General features: G+C 47.8%; 1 protein-coding gene across 3 annotated transcripts in view; it reads right to left on the bottom strand.

The window, feature by feature from the left end:
• Nucleotides 1-3,060: 3,060 nt before the first annotated feature.
• The window catches only part of C8H19orf47 (chromosome 8 C19orf47 homolog), a 46,054-nt gene continuing 26,668 nt past the window's right edge, over nt 3,061-22,446 (bottom strand). For all 3 annotated transcript variants that reach the window (XM_063937679.1, XM_063937680.1, XM_063937681.1), the window contains 3 exons: nt 22,228-22,374; nt 22,030-22,100; nt 3,061-3,850 (listed from right to left, as the gene is read on the bottom strand). In XM_063937679.1, the coding sequence (XP_063793749.1) occupies nt 3,311-3,850; nt 22,030-22,100; nt 22,228-22,374 (758 nt within the window). In that variant the 3' untranslated portion in view covers nt 3,061-3,310. The remainder of the gene's footprint in view (nt 3,851-22,029; nt 22,101-22,227; nt 22,375-22,446) is intronic.

Raw genomic sequence — 22,446 nt, 5'->3', positions numbered from 1 at the left:
TGTATCCTAGAACCGTGTCCTAAAACCGTGTCATTTAAGCCAATAGACCTACTTCTAAAGGGATGTGAACATTTAATAAACTGATTAAAAAAAAAAAAAAAAAATTACCAATGTTTACGGAATAAGGGAACGACTGTAGCAGGAATACTTGTAGATACACGGAAAATCACAGGACATGCATGACTAAATTATATAAAATATCACACACACACAAACAAACAAACGAGACAATCACAAAAAACATAACCAGATTAGAGACCTGGAAGTATTGTGTCCTAGAACACAACGGGCCTTGCAGTGTCATCATTTTAAAAGTAACTACAGAAACAGGCTCTGCAATATGCAGCTTTTTCTTTTAGCAGAACAAAAATAAAATCCAGTAACGTTTCCCATTTACAGCAGCATACAATACTTTCCTTGGTTACAAGTGAACATTTTCCTGCTAACTAAGTGCACTTACATGGTTGTCGCCGAGCTGACTGACACCAAGGTGCCGGCTGCATCCACCGAATGCACTGAGCACCACAGCGACGGGGCAGGCTGCACACAAGAGGACACCAGGGTGTTAATCCAATTAGATCAACCCACTCGCATGACAGAATAAAGCCGCCGTTTGGTACACTTCCTATTAGGACATCAAAGTGTCAGATCCAATTTCATCATCAGCCTCCCATGTCCATCACGGGACAATACAGTATCTGATATTGTTTCCATCACTCGGCTGGGCGTCAGTGGGACATGCCTATCACAAACACGAGGCTTGCAGGACATTAAACAGGACCGGATTACATTTCCATTCAGTAATTAACACGTGGACATGCAGGATGAGGCCATGTCTGCACTAGTGAAAGTTCCCACGTGGATACTCTGCAGTATCCACTGTAGCTTTGGGCTGATCCAGCCACTCAGGCCAACACCTGCTTTGTGCCTGTGACTTGTAACATCCTGCAAAGTCAAAAGAAACATCTAACACTAATATAAAGGAAAATGAAAACTTTTATGGCTCGCAAACGGCGAGAAAGCTTTAGCTGTGTTTTTCCCTGTTGGTTTACTAAAGAGAAACATTAGTGAAAGCACAGAGTAGCGTCAGAGTGCCACCACCTTCCAGCTGTCACAAGAACACATTATTCTGGGGGGCTGTCATCGCCAGGCTGTAGATGCCACCGTTGCCCCCTCTCACCATGGCAGAAGTCCAGCAGATTACAAGCTCGTTTACAGAGCAGCATATGGTGCACAGAAAATCCCTTCTATCTTGTTAAAGGATGTACCTGTGTGACAGGCAGGTGTCCTAGAGCCGTTTACATCACTCATATACTGTCCTAGTGGCCTATTTCTTAAACTTTATCCTCTGTTTCCCCTGACTCAATTATTGTACATCTGGAAACTGCTAGATAGCCCAACATCAGCAAATTAAGGGTGAGTCTACTGAAACATTACTTATTCTGAAGCAATGTTTGTCAGACCTTGATGAATGTAACACAAGGGTGTGTGAGAGATTCTGTTCAGGGAGTATTACATCAAGTTCTAGAATTTACTATGAAAATTCTACGTCACTGCCGGAACTTATTACATTATCCATGAACCCAGTATGGCAGCAGGCGCTCAGGTTTAAGGTATTTTCCAAGTACCGACTACTTAAGTTTATTAGTCTGCACGTGCCCTCACGCAACTTTTACTGAATGCATTTCTACACATCTCTTTCTATGTAGCATCTATACTTTTCAGTCATGACTTGATATCATCAGGGAGAAGTTGCCACTCATTGTTGCAAATAAAAGGGGACACCAAGCTGCTCTCTGCATATATTAATGTCAGAGAGTGCATCTAGAAGCCAATTTACAAAATTCACCTGAAATTGGAAACAGCCCTCAAAAAACAATGAAGGGGGCCTAGGGCAGTACGGATGGTGTAATGGTTAGCATTACTGCCTCACAGCACTAAGGTCATGGGTTCATTTCCCACCATGGCCCTAACTGTGCAGAGTTTGTATATTCTCCCCGTACTTGCGTGGGTTTCCTCCAGGTACTCCGGTTTCCTCCCACAATCCAAAAATATACTGGTAGGTTAATTGTCTTCCAACAAAATTAACCCTAGTGTGAATGTGTACATGTGATAGGGAATATAGAGTTTAAGCTCCACTGGGACAAGGGGCTAGATGCGTCATCGCTTGGAAAGTGATAAAATTGAGAGTGAAAAAGTACCAGCCAATCAGCTCCTAACTGCCATTTTTCAACCACAGTCTGTAACATGACAGTTAGGAGCTGATTTTCTGGTACTTTTTCACTCTCCATTTTATCACTTTCCAAGCGATGACGCATCTAGCCCAGGGACTGATGTGAATGGGCAAATATTCTCTGTAAAGCGCTGCGGAATATGTGTACGCTATATAAGTAACTGGTAATAAATAAATAATGTAATAGCCTGCGAGCCGGGCCATATTTTTAAATCAGCAATCATTTACAAGGCAAACCCAAGTTGATTTTTCCCTGTAAAAGGTTTGCAGCTTTAAAAATACGGACCAAACTACTGGGTAATCCCGCACAGCCTGTAGCTTGCAGGCTATTACAGAAGCCCTTAAGTGTGAATGTGTGTGTGTAGATAATAAATAGTTCAAATTTCATAATAGTTCATATCTGTGTTTGGAAACCGGAATAGGAGCTGGAAATCACTCTGATCTGTAATCTACTCGCTGGCCTGCAGAACTGGCTATTTCTGTGTACTCAGAATACAGAACATCACATGGAGTGTGAGTTACTTGGGTTAAAGGGAAGCAGAAAGGGTGGCTCTGGGACCTCTATAGTCCAAGGTCAAGGTGATGAGTGCAGGATCCCCCTCGTATCTTTTCTTATCACATCCTAATATATCCCAGCTGTCAGAATATGCAAAACACACGCGGTGGGGAGGCCGAGATGAGGAAGGGATTATTCCAGGATCAGTTTAACAAGATGCAACGGATCAGCAGAGTTTAAATTAGGTGATCCGTATATAGGACGGGCTTCCCCACGCACCCTGTATATTGTAATGGAATCCCTCGGGGACCAAAAATGCCAACATACAAACTTTGTGTTCTAATAAAATATTTAATCATAAAAAAACACCACTGCTACTATTACCTTAGTAATAAATATGGTGGTGGCAGTTTGACCACCCTGCTTGCACGCTCTTCCTTCGCTGCGGTGTAACAGGAGTCCTGCCAGCCAGCCAATACAGATGACGGCAAGGTCTGGTGCGCTAGCTACAGGATGGCTGGACCTGGATGGCCCTGTGTGCGTTCCATTCTAAACCAAACAAAACTTCAGTTATGTATATTTTATACAGTCTTCCTTCCCAGCCGCTTAAAGACGCTGACGCTCCCAGTGTTGTCCATCTGAGCGCTGCTATTGTCGCTGGTACTGCTCACGCGGGTGTTCCCCAAAGTCCTCTTGATGGTGACTCTAAATGGCGCTAGAGGTGGCTTAGTGCTGGTGACCTTGCTGTCCTGAGCGACTGCTTGCTGTGTTCCCAGACGCCGCGCCAGGGCAGCTGACGGCACCTTTCTTTTTCTTTCCTCTTCAGGAGGTACCTGCTGGATGGTGCCCAGCCTTTGTGCCAGGCTGATTTTTGGTGCAGAAAGCTTGGCAGGGGCACTAGCCGGAGGCTTTGTGGCCACTTTCTTGATTGTGGAAATGAGGGGCGGCTTCTGCTCAGAGCTGGTGGCCTTGGCCTTGATAGTGATCCCAGGGGTCAGCCTCTCTCTAGAAACAGGAGCAGACTTTCTTTTTAAGACACCCGCATACTGCAGAACGCTGTTATCGTCATCACTTTCTGATCGCTCGTTCGTATCCCCTAAGCGGCTAAATACTCCGGTGGGCTGCAGAAAGATAAACATTGGCATATAATAGGCACATAAGCTTAACATAGCCAGAAGAAGAAAAATAAGAATTTACTCACCGGTAATTCTATTTCTCGTAGTCCGTAGTGGATGCTGGGTACTCCGTAAGGACCATGGGGTATAGACGGGCTTCGTAGGAGACTGGGCACTCTTAAAAGAAAGATTAGGTACTATATCTGGTGTGCACTGGCTCCTCCCTCTATGCCCCTCCTCCAGACCTCAGTTAGGGAAACTGTGCCCGGAAGAGCTGACATTACTAGGAAAGGATTTGGAATCCAGGGTAAGACTCATACCAGCCACACCAATCACACCGTACAACTCGTGATAACTATACCCAGTTAACAGTATGAACAATAACTGAGCCTCTCTCAACAGATGGCTCATACAATAACCCTTTAGTTAAGCAATAACTATATACATGTATTGCAGAGAGTCCGCACTTGGGACGGGCTCCCAGCATCCACTACGGACTACGAGAAATAGAATTACTGGTGAGTAAATTCTTATTTTCTCTGACGTCCTAGTGGATGCTGGGTACTCCGTAAGGACCATGGGGATTATACCAAAGCTCCCAAACGGGCGGGAGAGTGCGGATGACTCTGCAGCACCGAATGAGCAAACTCAAGGTCCTCCTCAGCCAGGGTATCAAACTTGTAGAATTTTGCAAAAGTGTTTGAACCCGACCAAGTAGTAGCTCGGCAAAGTTGTAAAGCCGAGACCCTTCGGGCAGCCGCCCAAGAAGAGCCCCCTTCCTCGTGGAATGGGCTTTTACTAATTTAGGATGCGGCAGTCCAGCCGCAGAATGTGCAAGTTGAATCGTGCTACAGATCCAGTGAGCAATAGTCTGCTTTGAAGCAGGAGCACCCAGCTTGTTGGGTGCATGCAGGATAAATAGCGAGTCAGTTTTTCTGACTCTAGCCGTCCTGGAAACATAAAGTTTCAGGGCCCGGACTACGTCCAGCAACTTGGAATCCTCCAAGTCCCTAGTAGCCGCAGGCACCACAATAGGTTGGTTCAAATGAAACGATGATACCACCGTAGGGAGAAATTGGGGACGAGTCCTCCATTCTGCCCTTTCCATATGGAAGATCAGATATGGGCTTTTACATGACAAAGCCGCCAATTCTGACACACGCCTAGTCCAAGCTAAGGCCAAAAGCATGACCACTTTCCACGAGAGATATTTTAGCTCCACGGTCTTAAGTGGCTCAAACCAGTGGGATTTTAGGAATCCAACACACGTTAAGATCCCAAGGTGCCACTGGAGGCACAAAAGGGGCTGAATATGCAGCACCCCTGTAACAACGTCCGAACTTCAGGCAGTGAAGCCAGTTCTTTTTGAGAGAAAAAGGGATAGGGCCGAAATCTTGGCATTTATGGATCCTAATTTTAGGCCCATAGTCACTCCTGACTGTAGGAAGTGCAGGAATCGACCCCGCTGGAATTCCTCTGTAGGGCCTTCCCGGCCACACACCAAGCAACCTATTTTCGCCATATACAGTGAAAAAGTCTTGCTGTCACGTCTTTCCTAGCCTTTATCAGCGTAGGAATAACTGCATCCGGAATGCCCTTTTCCGCTAGGATCCGGCGTTCAACCGCCATGCCGTCCAACGCAGCCGCGGTAAGTCTTGGATCAGACAGGGTCCCTGTAGCAACATGTTCTGACTGAGAGGCAGAGGCCATGGGTCCTCTGAGAACATTTCTTGCAGTTCCGGGTACCGAGTCCTTCTTGGCCAATCCGGAGCAAAGAATATTGTTCACACTCCTCCGTTTATTACAATTCTCAGCCCTTGGGTCTGAGAGGAAGAGGAGGGAATATATAGACCGACTGGAACACCCACGGTGTTACTAGTGCGACCACAGCTATCGCCTGAGAGTCCCTTGACCCAGCGTAAAACCTTTTTTATCTTTTTATTGAGGTGGGACGCCATGTAGTCCACCTGAGGCAGTTTCCATCAATTTGCAAAACTGCGTGAAGACTTCCTGATGAAGTCACCACTTTCCCGGGTGGAGGTCGTGTCCACTCCCGGAATGAACACTGCTGACAGTGCGCTTACTTGATTCTCCGCCCAGCAAAGAATTCTGGTGGCTTCTACCCTCGCCACCCTGCTCCTTGTGCCGCCCTGGCGGTTTACATGAGCCCCTGCGGTCTGACTGGATCAGAACCGGTTGGTCGCGAAGCAGGAACTCCGCTTGACTTAGGGCGTTGTATATGGCCCTTAGTTCCAGGATATTGATGTGAAGGCAAGTCTGTTGGCTTGACCACAAACCTTGGAATTTTCTTCCCTGTGTAACTGCCCCCCACCCTCGGAGGCTTGCATCCGTGGTCACCAGGACCCAGTCCTGAACGCCGAATCTGCGGCCCTCGAGAAGGTGAGCACTCCGCAGCCACCACAGGAGAGACACCCTGGCCCTGGGGGATAGGGTGATTAACCTATGCATCTGAAGATGTGATCCGGACCACTTGTCCAGTAAGTTCCATTGTCCTTGCATGGAACCAGCCGAAGGGGATGGCCTCGTATGATGCCATCATCCTTCCCAGGACTCGAGTGCAGTGATGCACTGACACCTGTTTTGGTTTTCAATGGATTCCTGACCAGTGTCATGAGCTCCTGAGCTCTCTCTATCGGGAGATAAACCCTCTTCTAGTCTGTGTCTAGGATCATGCCTAGGCGAGGCAGATGAGCTGTAGGAACCAACTGCGACTTCGGAATATATAGAATCCAGTCGTGTTGCCGTTTCACTTCCAGAGAAGGTGATACGCTGTCCAGCAACTGCTCTCTTGATCTCGCTTTTATGAGGAGATCATCCAAGTATGTGATAAAAGTGACACCTTGCTTCCGCAGGAGCACCATCATATCCGCCATTACCTTGGTGAAATTGGTAATGACAATCCCGTACCGCAATTCTGAGGTACGCCTGATGAGGTGGATAAATGGGGACACTAAGGTATGCATCCCTTATGTCCCGATTCATTTCAGGCTTGCAATGACCGCTCTTAGCGATTCCATCTTGAACCTGAACCTTTTCAGGTATATGTTCAGGGATTTTAATACAATATGGGTCTAACCGAACCGTCTGGTTTCGGGATTATAACATGGTCGAATAATAACACCCTCTTGTTGAAGGAGGGGACCCTTGACCACCACCTGTTGAAGATACAATTTACGAATTGCAGTTAACACTGGCTCCCTCTCTTGGGGGGAAGCCCGCCGGGTCCTCGGTGAGGGGGCATCTTCTCACAGTCCAGCCCGTATCCCTGCGATACAATTTCTATTGCCCAGGGATCTAACAGGGAGTGAACCCACTTGTGGCTGAACTTACGAAGGCGTGTCCCCACCGGGCCTAGCTCCGCCTGTGGAGCCCCAGCGACATGCGGTGGATTTTTGTAGAGGCCGGGGAGGAATTCTGTTCCTGGGGACTAGCTGTGTTGTACAGCTTCTTTCCTCTGCCCCCGGCTCTGACAAGAAAGGACGCACCTCAGACTTTCTTGTTTCTTTATTCGAAAAGCTGCATTTAATAATGTCGTGCTTTCCTAGGCTGTGCAGGAATATAAGGCAAAATATCAGAATTACCAGCTATAGCTGTGGAGACCAGGCCCGAGAACCTTTCTCCACACAATCCTCAGCCTTCCATATGCCTCTTAAGTCGGCATCATCTGTCCAATGTATATTCTACAGGACACGTCAAGCAGAAATCGACATAGCTTTTGTCTCTAGGACCCAGTATACTCATGTCCCTTTGGGCATGCTTTATAATTATATATCTATCACTTAAGACAGCATCTTAAAATATTTATATGCATACTAGGGTCTCAATCTCTGCTGATAAGGTACCTGTCCACGCTGCCACAGCGCTATAAACCCATGCCGACACAATCGCCGGTCTGGGTAGTATACTAGAATGTGCACACTATCTGCAGGATCCCTGAGAATAGCTAGTGCAAACAGGACACCCAAGGGGAAGATTCTCAACACATCCTGGCCCTAGTGGGGAAAGGATACAGCCTGAGAATTCTCTTGTGGGAAGCTGCCGTCTCTTGTCTGGAGATTCCCGCTCTTTTTCCTCATGAGAGGAGGGAAATTTACCTCCGCATTCTTCCCCTTAACATGTGTACTCTCGTGTCAGGGACAGATGAGTGATATGCAAATCATCTTTTATTCCAATAATCATATATTGAATATCTTTTAGCCCTCTTGGCTGTAACTTTGCATTATCGTAGTCGACAGTGGAGTTAAACTCCGTGTCGATACTTTGTTATTTTGGATAGTGAACATAGAGAGACTCTGAAGGACTCTGTGACATAGGGACAGACCAGGGTAGATTTCCTTTCTGTTCCCTAACCTTTTGTGCAATAATTTTACCTCAGCACTTACACATATCCAAACAGGTGTCGGCGTTGTCGACGGAGACACCCTCCCACACACATATCCGCTCTATCACCTCCTTAGAGGAGCCTTTTACCTCAGACATGTCGACACACGCGTACAGACACACCACACACACAGGGGATGCTCTATTTGAAGACAGTTCCCCCACCAGGCCCTTTGGAGAGACAGAGAGAGAGTATGCCAGCACACAACACAGCGCTATATAATACAGGGATGTACACTATACTGAGTGATTTTTCCCCTATAGCAGCTAATATACACAGTTTGCGCCTAAATTTATGTGCCCCCCCTCTCTTTTTTACCCTTTGTGAACCAGGATACTGCAGGGGAGAGCCTGGGGAGCTTCCTTCCAGCTGAGCTGTGAAGAGAAAATGGCGCCGGTGTGCTGAGGAAGAAGGCCCTTAATGAAGACCGGAGTCTTCAGCCGCCGATTTTCAACTTTCTCTTCGTTCTTCTGGCTCTGCAAGGGGGACGGCGGCGCGGCTACGGGACCGGACGACCGAGGACTGGGCCTGTGTTCGATCCCTCTGGAGCTAATGGTGTCCAGTAGCCTTAGAAGCCCAAGCTAGCTGCAAGCAGGTAGGTTCGCTTCTCTCCCCTCAGTCCCACGTAGCAGTGTCTGTTGCCAGCAGATCTCACTGAAAATAAAAAACCTAACAAATACTTTCTTTTCTAGGAAGCTCAGGAGAGCCCCTAGGGTGCATCCAGCTCTGGCCGGGCACAGATACTAACTGAGGTCTGGAGGAGGGGCATAGAGGGAGGAGCCAGTGCACACCAGATATAGTACCTAATCTTTCTTTTAAGAGTGCCCAGTCTCCTGCGGAGCCCGTCTATACCCCATGGTCCTTACGGAGTACCCAGCATCCACTAGGACGTCAGAGAAATGTAGCGGCCTATATAATTTTTTGAGAAAAATCACATATAATGTAAGTCAATTATCGCAACAAACAAAAAAAAAACCCAAGTATTACAGCACTAAAATATAAACATTGCGGAACCTCTGAAAACTAGCTGTCATGACGATACACCGAACGCACATATGGAGGTCTGATATATAATATAGTACGATATAAAAAATAAGATTTTACTTACCGATAAATCTATTTCTCGTAGTCCGTAGTGGATGCTGGGGACTCCGTCAGGACCATGGGGATTAGCGGCTCCGCAGGAGACAGGGCACAAAACTAAAGCTTTAGGATCAGGTGGTGTGTACTGGCTCCTCCCCCTATGACCCTCCTCCAAGCCTCAGTTAGGATACTGTGCCCGGACGAGCGTACACAATAAGGAAGGATATTGAATCCCGGGTAAGACTCATACCAGCCACACCAATCACACCGTATAACTTGTGATCTGAACCCAGTTAACAGTATGACAAACGTAGGAGCCTCTGAACAGACGGCTCACAACAATAACAACCCGATTTTTTTGTAACAACAACTATGTACAAGTATTGCAGACAATCCGCACTTGGGATGGGCGCCCAGCATCCACTACGGATTACGAGAAATAGATTTATCGGTAAGTAAAATCTTATTTTCTCTGACGTCCTAAGTGGATGCTGGGGACTCCGTCAGGACCATGGGGATTATACCAAAGCTCCCAAACGGGCGGGAGAGTGCGGATGACTCTGCAGCACCGAGTGAGAGAACTCCAGGTCCTCCTCAGCCAGGGTGTGCCCCTGACCAAGTAGCAGCTCGGCAAAGTTGTAAAGCCGAGACCCCTCGGGCAGTCGCCCAAGATGAGCCCACCTTCCTTGTGGAATGGGCATTTATATATTTTGGCTGTGGCAGTCCTGCCACAGAATGTGCAAGCTGAATTGTACTACACATTCAACTAGCAATCGTCTGCTTAGAAGCAAGAGCACCCATTTTTTGGGTGCATACAGGATAACAGCAAGTCAGTTTTCCTGACTCCAGCCGTCCTGGAAATCTATATTTTCAGGGCCCTGACAACATCTAGCAACTTGGAGTCCTCCAAGTCTCTAGTAGCCGCAGGTACCACAATAAGCTGGTTCAGATGAAACGCTGACACCAACTTAGGGAGAAACTGGGGACGAGTCCGCAGCTCTGCCCTGTCCGAATGGACAATCAGATATGGGCTTTTGTGAGACAAAGCCGCCAATTCTGACACTCGCCTGGCCGAGGCCAGGGCCAACATCATGGTCACTTTCCATGTGAGATATTTCAAATCCACAGATTTGAGCGGTTTAAACCAACGTGATTTGAGGAATCCCAGGACTACGTTGAGATCCCACAGTGCCACTGGAGGCACAAAAGGGGGTTGTATATGCAGTACTCCCTTGTCAAATTTCTGGACTTCAGGAACTGAAGCCAATTCTTTCTGGAAGAAAATCGACAGGGCCGAAATTTGAACCTTAATGGACCCCAATTTGAGGCCCATAGACACTCCTGTTTGCAGGAAATGCAGGAATCGACCGAGTTGAAATTTCTTCGTGGGGCCTTCCTGGCCTCACACCACGCAACATATTTTCGCCACATGTGGTGATAATGTTGTGCGGTCACCTCCTTCCTGGCTTTGACCAGGGTAGGAATGACCTCTTCCGGAATGCCTTTTTCCCTTAGGATCCGGCGTTCAACCGCCATGCCGTCAAACGCAGCCGCGGTAAGTCTTGGAACAGACATGGTACTTGCTGAAACAAGTCCCTTCTTATCGGCAGAGGCCCTGAGTCCTCTGTGAGCATCTCTTGAAGTTCCGGGTACCAAGTCCTTCTTGGCCCATCCGGAGCCACGAGTATAGTTCTTACTCCTCTACGTCTTATAATTCTCAGTACCTTTGGTATGAGAAGCAGAGGAGGGAACACATACACCGACTGGTACACCCCTGGTGTTACCAGAACGTCCACAGCTATTGCCTGAGGGTCTCTTGACCTAGCGCAATACCTGTCCAGTTTTTTGTTCAGGCGGGACGCCATCATGTCCACCTTTGGTCTTTCCCAACGGTGCACAATCATGTGGAAAAAACTTCTCGATGAAGTCCCCACTCTCCCGGGTGGAGGTCGTGCTGAGGAAGTCTGCTTCCCAGTTGTCCACTCCCGGAATGAAAACTGTTGACAGTGCTATCACATGATTTTCCGCCCAGCGAAGAATCCTTGCAGTTTCTGCCATTGTCCTCCTGCTTCTTGTGCCGCCCTGTCTGTTTACGTGGGCGACTGCCGTGATGTTGTCCCACTGGATCAATACCGGCTGACCTTGAAGCAGAGGTCTTGCTAAGCTTAGAGCATTGTAAATTTCTCTTAGCTCCAGTATATTTATGCGGAGAGAAGTCGCCAGACTTGATCACACTCCCTGGAAATTTTTTCCCTGTGTGACTGCTCCCCAGCCTTTCAAGCTGGAATCCGTGGTCACCAGGACCCAGTCCTGAATGCATAACTGTGGCCCTTTAGTAGATGAGCACTCTGCAGCCACCACAGAAGAGACACCCTTGTCCTTGGAGACAGGGTTATCCGCTGATGCATCTGAAGATGCGATCCGGACCATTTGTCCAGCAGATCCCACTGAAAAGTTCTTGCGTGAAATCTGCCGAATGGAATCGCTTCGTAAGAAGCCACCATTTTTCCCAGGACCCTTGTGCAATGATGCACTGACACTTTTCCTGGTTCTTGGAGGTTCCTGACTAGCTCGGATAACTCCCTGGCTTTCTCCTCCGGGAGAAACACCTTTTTCTGGACTGTGTCCAGAATCATCCCTAGGGACAGCAGACGTGTCGTCGGAGACAGCTGCGATTTTGGAATATTTAGAATCCACCCGTGCTGTCGTAGAACTACTTGAGATAGTGCTACTCAGACCTCCAACTGTTCTCTGGACCTTGCCCTTATCAGGAGATCGTCCAAGTAAGGGATAATTAAGACGCCTTTTCTTTGAAGAAGAATCATCATTTCGGCCATTACCTTGGTAAAGACCCGGGGTGCCGTGGACAATCCAAACAGCAGCGTCTGAAACTGATAGTGACAGTTTTGTACCACGTACCTGAGGTACCCTTTGTGAGAAGGGCAAATTTGGACATGGAGGTAAGCATCCTTGATGTCCAGGGACACCATATAGTCCCCTTCTTCCTGGTTCGCTATCACTGCTCTGAGTGACTCCATTTAGAATAGGTCTCACCGAGCCGTCTGGCTTCAGTACCACAATATAGTGTGGAATAATACCCCTTTACTTGTTGTAGGAGGGGTACTTTGATTATCACCTGCTGGGAATACAGCTTGTGAATTGTTTCCAATACTGCCTCCCTGTCGGAGGTAGACGTTGGTAAAGCAAACTTCAGGAACTTGCGAGGGGGAGACGTCTCGAATTTCCAATCTGTACCCCTGGGATACTACTTGTAGGATCCAGGGGTCCACTTGCGAGTGAGCCCACTGCGTGCTGAAACTCTTGAGACGACCCCCCACCGCACCTGTTTGTACGGCCCCAGCGTCATGCTGAGGACTTGGCAGAAGCGGTGGAAGGCTTCTGTTCCTGGGAATGGGCTGCCTGCTGCAGTCTTCTTCCCTTACCTCTATCCCTGGGCAGATATTATGGGGACGAAAGGACTGAGGCTGAAAAGACTATGTCTTTTTCTGCTGAGATGTGACTTGGGGTAAAAAAGGTGGATTTTCTAGCTGTTGCCGTGGCCACCAGGTCCGATGGACCGACCCCAAATAACTCCTCCCCTTTATACGGCAATACTTCCATGTGCCGTTTGGAATCTGCATCACCTGACCACTGTCGTGTCCATAAACATCGTCTGGCAGATATGGACATCGCACTTACTCTTGATGCCAGAGTTTCGCATATATAGAAATGCATCTTTTAAATGCTCTATAGTCAATAAAATACTGTCCCTGTCAAGGGTATCAATATTTCCAGTCAGGGAATCCGACCAAGCCACCCCAGCGCTGCCCATCCAGGCTGAGGCGATCGCTGGTCGCAGTATAACACCAGTATGTGTGTATATACTTTTTAGGATATTTTCCAACCTCCTATCAGTTGGCTCCTTGAGGGCGTCCGTATCTGGAGACGGTAACGCCACTTGTTTTTATAAGCGTGTGAGCGCCTTATCCACCCTAAGGTGTGTTTCCCAACGCGCCATAACTTCTGGCGGGAAAAGGTATACCGCCAATAATTTTCTATCGGGGGAAACCCACGCATCATCACACACTTCATTTAATTTATCTGATTCAGGAAAAACCACATGTAGTTTTTTCACACTCCACATAATACCCTTTTTTGTGGTACTTGTAGAATCAGAAATATGTAACATCTCCTTCATTGCCCTTAACAAGTAACGTGTGGCCCTAAAGGAAAATACGTTTGTTTCTTCACCGTCGACACTGGAGTCAGTGTCCGTGTCTGTGTCGACCGACTGAGGTAAAAAGGACGTTTTAACGCCCCTGACGGTGTTTTAGACGCCTGGACAGGTACTAATTGGTTTGCCGGCCGTCTCATGTCGTCAACCGACCTTGCAGCGTGTTGACATTATCACGTAATTCCTTAAATAAGCCATCCATTCCGGTGTCGACTCCCTAGAGAGTGACATCACCATTACCGGCAATTGCTCCGCCTCCTCACCAACATCGTCCTCATACATGTCGACACACAAGTACCGACACACAGCACACACACAGGGAATGCTCTGATAGAGGACAGGACCCCACTAGCCCTTTGGGGAGACAGAGGGAGAGTTTGCCAGCACACACCAAAAACGCTATATTATACAGGGACAACCTTTATATAAGTGTTTTTCCCTTATAGCATTTTAATATATATATATATATATATACATATCGCCAAATAAGTGCCCCCCCTCTCTGTTTTAACCCTGTTTCTGTAGTGCAGTGCAGGGGAGAGCCTGGGAGCCTTCCCACTAGCATTTCTGTGAGGGAAAATGGCGCTGTGTGCTGAGGAGAATAGGCCCCGCCCCCTTTTCGGCGGGCTTCTTCTCCCGTTTTTCTGAGACCTGGCAGGGGTTAAATACATCCATATAGCCTCCAGGGGCTATATGTGATGTATTTTTAGCCAGAATAAGGTATTATACATTGCTGCCCAGGGCGCCCCCAGCAACGCCCTGCACCCTCCGTGACCGTTGGTGTGAAGTGTGTGACAACAATGGCGCACAGCTGCAGTGCTGTGCGCTACCTTCATGAAGACTGAAAAGCCTTCTGCCGCCAGTTTCTGGACCTTCAATCTTCAGCATCTGCAAGGGGGGTCGGCGGCGCGGCTCCGGGGCGAACCCCAGGGTGAGACCTGTGTTCCGACTCCCTCTGGAGCTAATGGTGTCCAGTAGCCTAAGAAGCCAATCCATCCTGCACGCAGGTGAGTTGAACTTCTCTCCCCTAAGTCCCTCGATGCAGTGAGCCTGTTGCCAGCAGGACTCAGTGAAAATAAGAAACCTAAAAACTTTTTCTAAGCAGCTCCTTAAGAGAGCCACCTAGATTGCACCCTGCTCGGACGGGCACAAAAACCTAACTGAGGCTTGGAGGAGGGTCATAGGGGGAGGAGCCAGTACACACCACCTGATTCTAAAGCTTTAGTTTTGTGCCCTGTCTCCTGCGGAGCCGCTAATCCCCATGGTCCTGACGGAGTCCCCAGCATCCACTTAGGACGTCAGAGAAATAATAATATAATGTTATGTCATAGCACAGACAGAATAGCAGCTTTTTAAGCTGCTATTGTTAAATTTATTATTTAGTGTTCCTTCTAGGCTGTTTCAGCAGGGTGCTGCGCCCTGCCCATTTTTTAAATGTAAAAAAGCACCCTGCAGGATCATAAATCTCCCCCTTGTATACAGAATGCAACAGTAGGAGTGCATGTTACAATGTAGTTGTCTACTCCTTGCCCACCTCTGAAATTAAATTGGAAACAATTTCTATACTTAGCGAACTGTATGGCAGAGGAGGGACTGTAAATGGTATCACTGCTGTGGCTGCCGGCTTAACAGCACTCTGATGAAGAGGGAAAGAACAGGGTAAGCAGTGAGCATGTACTGCTTACACTATTTCCCTAGTAGAACAGACTTATTTTTTCCCCATATATTTTAACCCACTGCTTCACTTTTCTGTTTTATAACACAAGGATTCTAACTACTTCAGCACTGGAGGAGACATTTATAATTATCTACTTACAGTATGTATATGCTACAGACGATCTTTCAAAAAGACTGGACATATACAGTATTTTTTCTCGGTACAGATGTTAGGTGTTACATGGGTGTCCTATATGTATGTGGGGGTATATGATACACTAACGGGAAAATGTATGTACAAAAACTATAAACATATGCGCTATGCTTTGTGCGCAGAGCGTCACATCAGAAATGTGCCCTTCAAAATAAAAATGTGCCCTTCAAAATAAAAATGTGCCCTCCTCAATGATCAGCACCCTGCCCTAAAAAAATCCTAGAGTGAAAACTATTATTGACATTCACTTTCCAAATGTAGAAAAAATAGTTATCATCCAAATGCTATAATTCACGTCAGGTTGTGGCTGTAGGTGCACTACAAGGTCTGGGTCTCTGATGTCAGGTACAACTGGAGAGAGAGTGGGAGGCAAGACAGGAGGAGCTGCAAACACACTGGGGAGGGATATCTATCCCACAGCCTCTGCTAAAGTGCCTGCTATCACCATCTGAAGAGAACTTCAACTATGGACTTCAAGCTCTGGGGGAAAAAAAAGCCTTTTTAAATGTTTAACTGTTTGGTACCCAGTCGTCTCCACCATCTAAACCCCAAGGTATTTCCTGTGGAGCCCTATGGACCTTGAAGAAGACAAAAAGCCTTTTAGAGCAAGCTGTTGTTCTTCGAATGAACATGGGTGTTTAACACATTAAAAAAAGAAAGAAAAAGAAAAAAGATTTTAAACCTACCGGTAAATCTTTTTCTCCTAGTCCGTAGAGGATGCTGGGGACTCCGTAAGGACCATGGGGTATAGACGGGCTCCGCAGGAGACATGGGCACCTAAAATAACTTTCTAGTATGGTGTGCACTGGCTCCTCCCTCTATGCCCCTCCTCCAGACCTCAGTTAGAGAACTGTGCCCAGAGGAGATGGACAATACGAGGAAAGGATTTTGTTAATCTAAGGACAAGATTCATACCAGCCCACACCAATCATAACATATAATTTGGAATACACATAACCAGTTAACAGTATGAACAAACGACAGAATCGATCTTGGACCGATACTAACTGTAACATAACCCTTATGTAAGTAATAACTATATACAAGTCTTGCAGATTTTCCGCACTGGGACGGGCGCCCAGCATCCTCTACGGACTAGGAGAAAAAGATTTACAGGTAGGTTTAAAATCTTATTTTCTCTTACGTCCTAGAGGATGCTGGGGACTCTGTAAGGACCATGGGGTTTATACCAAAGCTCCCAATCGGGCGGGAGAGTGCGGATGACTCTGAAGCACCGACTGAGCAATGCTAGGTCCTCATCAGCCAGGGTATCAAACATGTAGAATTTAGCAAAAGTGTTTGAACCCGACCAAGTCGCTGCTCGGCAAAGCTGTAATGCCGAGACGTCCCGGGCAGCCGCCCAAGAAGAGCCCACCTTCCTAGTGGAATGGGCCTTTACTGAATGCGGTAACGGCAATCCAGCCGTAACATAAGCCTGCTGAATCGTGTTACAGATCCAGCGCGCAATAGTCTGCTTCGAAGCAGGCGTGCCAATCTTGTTGGCAGCATACAGGACAAACAATGCTTCTGTTTTCCGAATTCTAGCCGTCCTGGCTACATAATCTTTAAGGCCCTGACTACATCCAGGGACCTGGAATCCTCCAAGTCACTCGTAGCCACAGGCACCACTATAGGTTGTTTCATATGAAATGAAGACACCACCTTAGGTAAAAATTGAGGACGAGTCCTCACTTCTGCTCTATCCACATGAAAAATCAAGTAAGGGCTCTTGTGAGACAAGGCCGCTAATTCTGACACAAGCCTTGCAGATGCCAAGGCTAACAACATGACCACCTTCCAGGTGAGAACTTCAACTCCACCGTTTGAAGGGGTTCAAACCAGTGTGATTTAAGGAACTGTAACACCACGTTCAGGTCCCATGGTGCCCCTGGGGGCACAAAAGGAGGCAGGATGTGTAGCACTCCCTTTACAAAAATCTGGACTTCTGGAAGAGAAGCCAATTCCTTCTGAAAGAATATCGACAGGGCCGAAATCTGTACTTTAACAGATCCTAACTTTAGGCCCATATCCACTCCTGTCTGTAGGAAGTGGAGAAAACGACCCAGATGGAAATCTTCCGTAAGAGCATTCTTGGTTTCACACCAAGAGGCATATTTCCGCCAGATACGGTGATAATGTTATGCCGTCACCTCCTTCCTAGCCTTTATTAGAGTAGGTATGACCTCCTCCGGAATACCCTTCTCAGCTAGGATCCGGCGTTCAACCGCCATGCCGTCAAACGTAACCGCGGTAAGTCTTAGAACAGGTCCTCTCTCAGAGGAAGAGGCCCAGGATCTTCTGTGAGCATCTCCTGAAGATCTGAGTACCAGGCCCTTCGAGGCCAGTCTGGAACAATGAGAATTGTCTGTACTCTTTTTCGTCTTACGATCCTCAACACTTTTGTGATGAGAGGAAGAGGAGGAAACACATAGACCAACTGGAATACCCATGGTGTTACCAGAGCGTCTACTGCTATTGCCGGAGGGTCCCGGGACCTGGCAGAATACCTCCTCAGCTTTTTGTTGAGGCGTGACGCCATCATGTCTATTTGAGGAACTCCCCCGAGACTCGTTATCTCTGCAAAGACTTCTTGATGAAGTCTTCACTCTCCTGGATGGAGATCGTGTCTGCTGAGGAAGTCTGCTCCGGAATGAAGACTGCTGACAGAGCGCTTATGTGATTTTCCGCCCAGCGAAGAATCCTGGTGGCTTCTGCCATTGCGACTGTGCTTTTTGTCCCGCCTTGGCGGTTCCCATGAGCCACTGCTGTGACATTGTCCAATTTAATCAGAACCGGTAGGTTGCGAAGAAGACCCTCCGCTTGTCGAAGGCCGTTGTATATGGCCCTTAGTTCCAACACGTTGATGTGTAGACAGGACTCCTGGTCTGACCACAGTCCCTGAAAATTTCTTCCTAGGGTTACTGCTCCCCATCCTCGGAGGCTCGCGTCCGTGGTTACCAGGATCCAGTCCTGAATGCCGAACCTGCAACCCTCTAGAAGGTGAGCACTTTGCAGCCACCATAGAAGAGACACCCTGGCCCTGGGGGACAGTGTTATTTTTTGATAATTGTAGATGGGACCCGGACTATTTGTCCAGAAGATCCCATTGAAACGTCCTTGCATGGAACCTGCCGAAGGGAATGGCCTCGTAAGTTGCCACCATTTCCCCCAGAACCCGAGTGCATTGATGAACTGACACTCTTTTCGGATTTAGCAGGTCTCGGACCCTGTTCTGGAGGTCCTGGACTTTTTCCCACGTGAGGAAAACTTTCTTTTGTTCCATGTCCAGTATCATGCCTAGGAACGTCAGTCGAGTTGTCGGAACCAACTGTGACTTTGGCAGATTGAGAATCCAACTCTGTTGCTAAAGCACTCTCTGAGAGAGTGACACGTTCTCCAGTAGTTGTCTTGACCTCGCTTTTATCAGGAGATCGTCCAAGTATGGGATAATCGTGACTCCTTGCTTGCGCAGGATCACCATAATTTTCTGAAACTGATAATGACCATCCTGTACCGCGAATCTCAGGTACTCCTGATGAGAGGGATATATGGGGACATGAAGGTAAGCATCCTTTATGTCCAGTAACACCATAAAATACCCCCCTTCCAGGCAGGCTATCACCGCTCGGAGCGATTCCATCTTGAATTTGAATCTTTTCAAGTACAGGTCTAGGGATTTTAGATTTAAAATGGGCCTGACCAACCATCCGGCTTCGGGACCACAAATAGGGTTGAATAATACCCTTTTCCCTGTTGGCTCAGGGGAACCCTGATAATCACTCGCTGTTGACACAGCGTTTGAATTGCAGCCAGCACTACTTCCCGTTCTGGGGTAGAAGCTGGTAAGGCCGACTTGAAAAATCGACGTGGGGCACCTCTTCGAATTCCAGCTTGTAACCCTGGGAGACTATTTCTATCACCCAAGGGTCCACGTCTGACTGAACCCAGACTTGGCTGAATAGTCGAAGGCGTGCTCTCACCTGTGCGGATTCCCGCAGGGGAGCCTCAGCGTCATGCGGTGGACTTAGCGGAAGCCGGGGAGGACTTCTGCTCTTAGGAACTAGCCGCAGCAAGTGTCCTCTTGCCTCTACCCTTACCTCTGGCGAGGAAAGAGGAGCCCCGACCTCTTCTGGATCTATGCGACCGAAAGGACTGCATCTGATATTGTGGAGGTTTCTTTTGCTGTTGGGGAACAAAAGGTAAAAAGGTAGACTTACCCGCGGTAGCTGTGGAGACCAGGTCCGCGAGGCCGTCCCCAAACAATACATCACCTTTGTAAGGTAAAACCTCCATATGCCTTTTTGATTCTGCATCCCCGTCCATTGGCTGATCCATAAGGCTCTTCTTGCCGAAATAGCCATAGCATTGGCTCTCGAACCCAGTAATCCAATGTCTCTTTGAGCGTCCCTCATATATAAGACTGCATCCTTAATATGAGCTAATGTTAACATAATTGTATCCCTATCAAGGTCAGCTGACAGGGTATCTGTCCACGCTGCTACTGCACTACATACCCATGCCGACGCAATTGCCGGTCTAAGCAAAGTACCAATATGTGTGTAAATAGACTTTAATGTAGTCTCCTGCCTGCGGTCCGCAGGGTCCTTGAGGGCCGCTGTGTCAGGGGACGGTAGCGCCTCTTGAAAAGGCGTGTTAAGGCTTTGTCCACTGTGAGAGAGGATTCCCAATGTACCCTGTCCTGTGTAGGGAAAGGGTATGCCATAAGAACCCTTTTGGGATTCTGCAACTTCTTATCTGGAGTTTCCCAAGCTTTTCCACATAACTCATTTAGTTCATGGGAAGGAGGAAAATTCATAATCTGTTTTCTTCCCTTAAACATGTGTATCCTCGTGTCGGGCACCGAGGGCTCATCAGTGATACGTAAAACATATTTTATTGCAATAATCATGCACTGAATACTTTTTGTCACCCTGGGGTGCAATCTTGCTTCATCATAGTCGACACTGGAATCAGAGTCCGTGTCGGTATCTGTGTCCCCTATTTGTGAGAAGGGACGTTTCTGAGACCCCGACGGGTCCTGTGAGTCGGTGCCATCCGTAGATGTCGACACCCTGGACTCTGCTTTGTCCAGCCTTTTATGTAGTGAAGCTACACTTGCATTTAACATATGCCACATATCCATCCAATCCTGAGTCGGCACCGCCGACTATGACACACCACTCATCTGTTCCACCTCCTCTTTGGATAAGCCTTCCGCTTCAGACATGCCGACACACACGTACCGACACCCCACACACACTGGGAAATAACTATAAGGGGACAATTCCCTAAAGAAGGCCCTTTGGAGAGACAGAGAGAGAGAGTACGCCAGCACACACCAGCGCCAAACTGACCCAGGAAAACCCAGACAGCGCTTATATATATATATATATATATATATATAGATAGCGGTGTGGGGATCGGCACTCAAAAGTAAGGGTACTGGAATACTTGCTGCGGTGCCCTCTGTAATCCACAGTGGGATCCAATATGGTGCATAGCAAAAGCAGCGGCACTCAGCAGTCAGACGTAGATGAAGAAATTGCGTTTATTTACATCCTGTAAATAAACGCAACTTCTTCATCTACGTCTGACTGCTGAGTGCCGCTGCTTTTGCTATACACTATATATATATATATATATATATATATATATTGATTTCCCCCACTCACTGCGCCAATTATGTGCCCCCCTCTCTTTTTTCAGCCCTCTGAGCTCTTCAGCAGGGGAGAGTCCGGGGAGCCAGCGTTCTCTGCAGCTTCTGTGGAGAAAATGGCGCTGATTAGTGCCGAGAGATCAAGCTCCGCCCCCTCCAGCGGCAGGCTTCGGTCCCGTTCTGTATCTGAAAATAATGGCGGGGAATCGTTTATTTACTGCCTCAGCAGCCTAATAACATCCTTTTGTGCCAAAACGAGGTTTATTGCTGCCCAGGGCACCCCCCCCTGCGCCCTGCACCCATCAGTGCCATGTGTGTGTGTGTGTGTGTGTGTTATGTGGGAGCAATGGCGCGCAGCTTACTGCTGCGAGCTTACCTCAGGAAGAACTGAAGTCTTCTGCTGCCTGACGTCTTCTTTCTTTTCTAATACTCACCCGGCTTCTTTTTTCCGGCATCTGTGAGGAGGATGGCGGCGCGGCTCCGGGACGAACCCCAGGGTGAGACCTGTGTTCCGACTCCCTCTGGAGCTAATGGTGTCCAGTAGCCTAAGAGGCAGAGCCCTTAAACTCTTAAGAAGTGGGTCTGCTTCTCTCCCCTCAGTCCCACGATGCAGGGAGTCTGTTGCCAGCAGAGCTCCCTGAAAATAAAAAACCTAACAAAATTCTTTTTACAGAAAACTCAGGAGAGCTCCCTGTAATGCACCCTATCTCCTCTGGGCACAAAATCTAACTGAGGTCTGGAGGAGGGGCATAGAGGGAGGAGCCAGTGCACACCATACTAGAAAGTTCTTTTAGGTGCCCATGTCTCCTGCGGAGCCCGTCTATACCCCATGGTCCTTACGGAGTCCCCAGCATCCTCTAGGACGTAAGAGAAAAACAGTTTCTGTATATTTTCAGAAAAAAAGCATGCTTGATAAGTATGCCCCATACAATTTACTCACCTTCGCTCCAGCAACAGTATCCGATTTGCTTTCTTCCCCCAGCCTGTCAAAGACGGACGTTCTGGTCACGCCTGTAATGTGTGCAAAACAAAGGTGATCCTAAACAAACTATTTCCAATACGGTCTCTGGAAATGTCTAAAATAATAAATGAGGCCTGGTCAGTTCCAGCTGCTCAGAAAGTGCAATAATACACCCACCTATTGCCACTTGCTCCTCTAGGATCTTCTTGGTCCGTGGCGTGGTTCCTTTCGGCATATTAACAATGTATTTCCCCTCCATTTCGGCTGTCACCCTGCGATGTTTATGGGGTACCTCATCAGTGTCATCTGCTGGATCAGACATGGCTGTAACGAGAAGCAGGCAATCCGTTACACACCTTCAGAACATTACAGGAAGGATGGATCCAAAGAAAATGG

The sequence above is a fragment of the Pseudophryne corroboree genome, chromosome 8 (genome assembly GCF_028390025.1).
Source record: "Pseudophryne corroboree isolate aPseCor3 chromosome 8, aPseCor3.hap2, whole genome shotgun sequence".
Classification (NCBI taxonomy): Eukaryota; Metazoa; Chordata; class Amphibia; order Anura; family Myobatrachidae; genus Pseudophryne; species Pseudophryne corroboree.
This window is presented reverse-complemented; position numbering and strand designations above follow the sequence as displayed.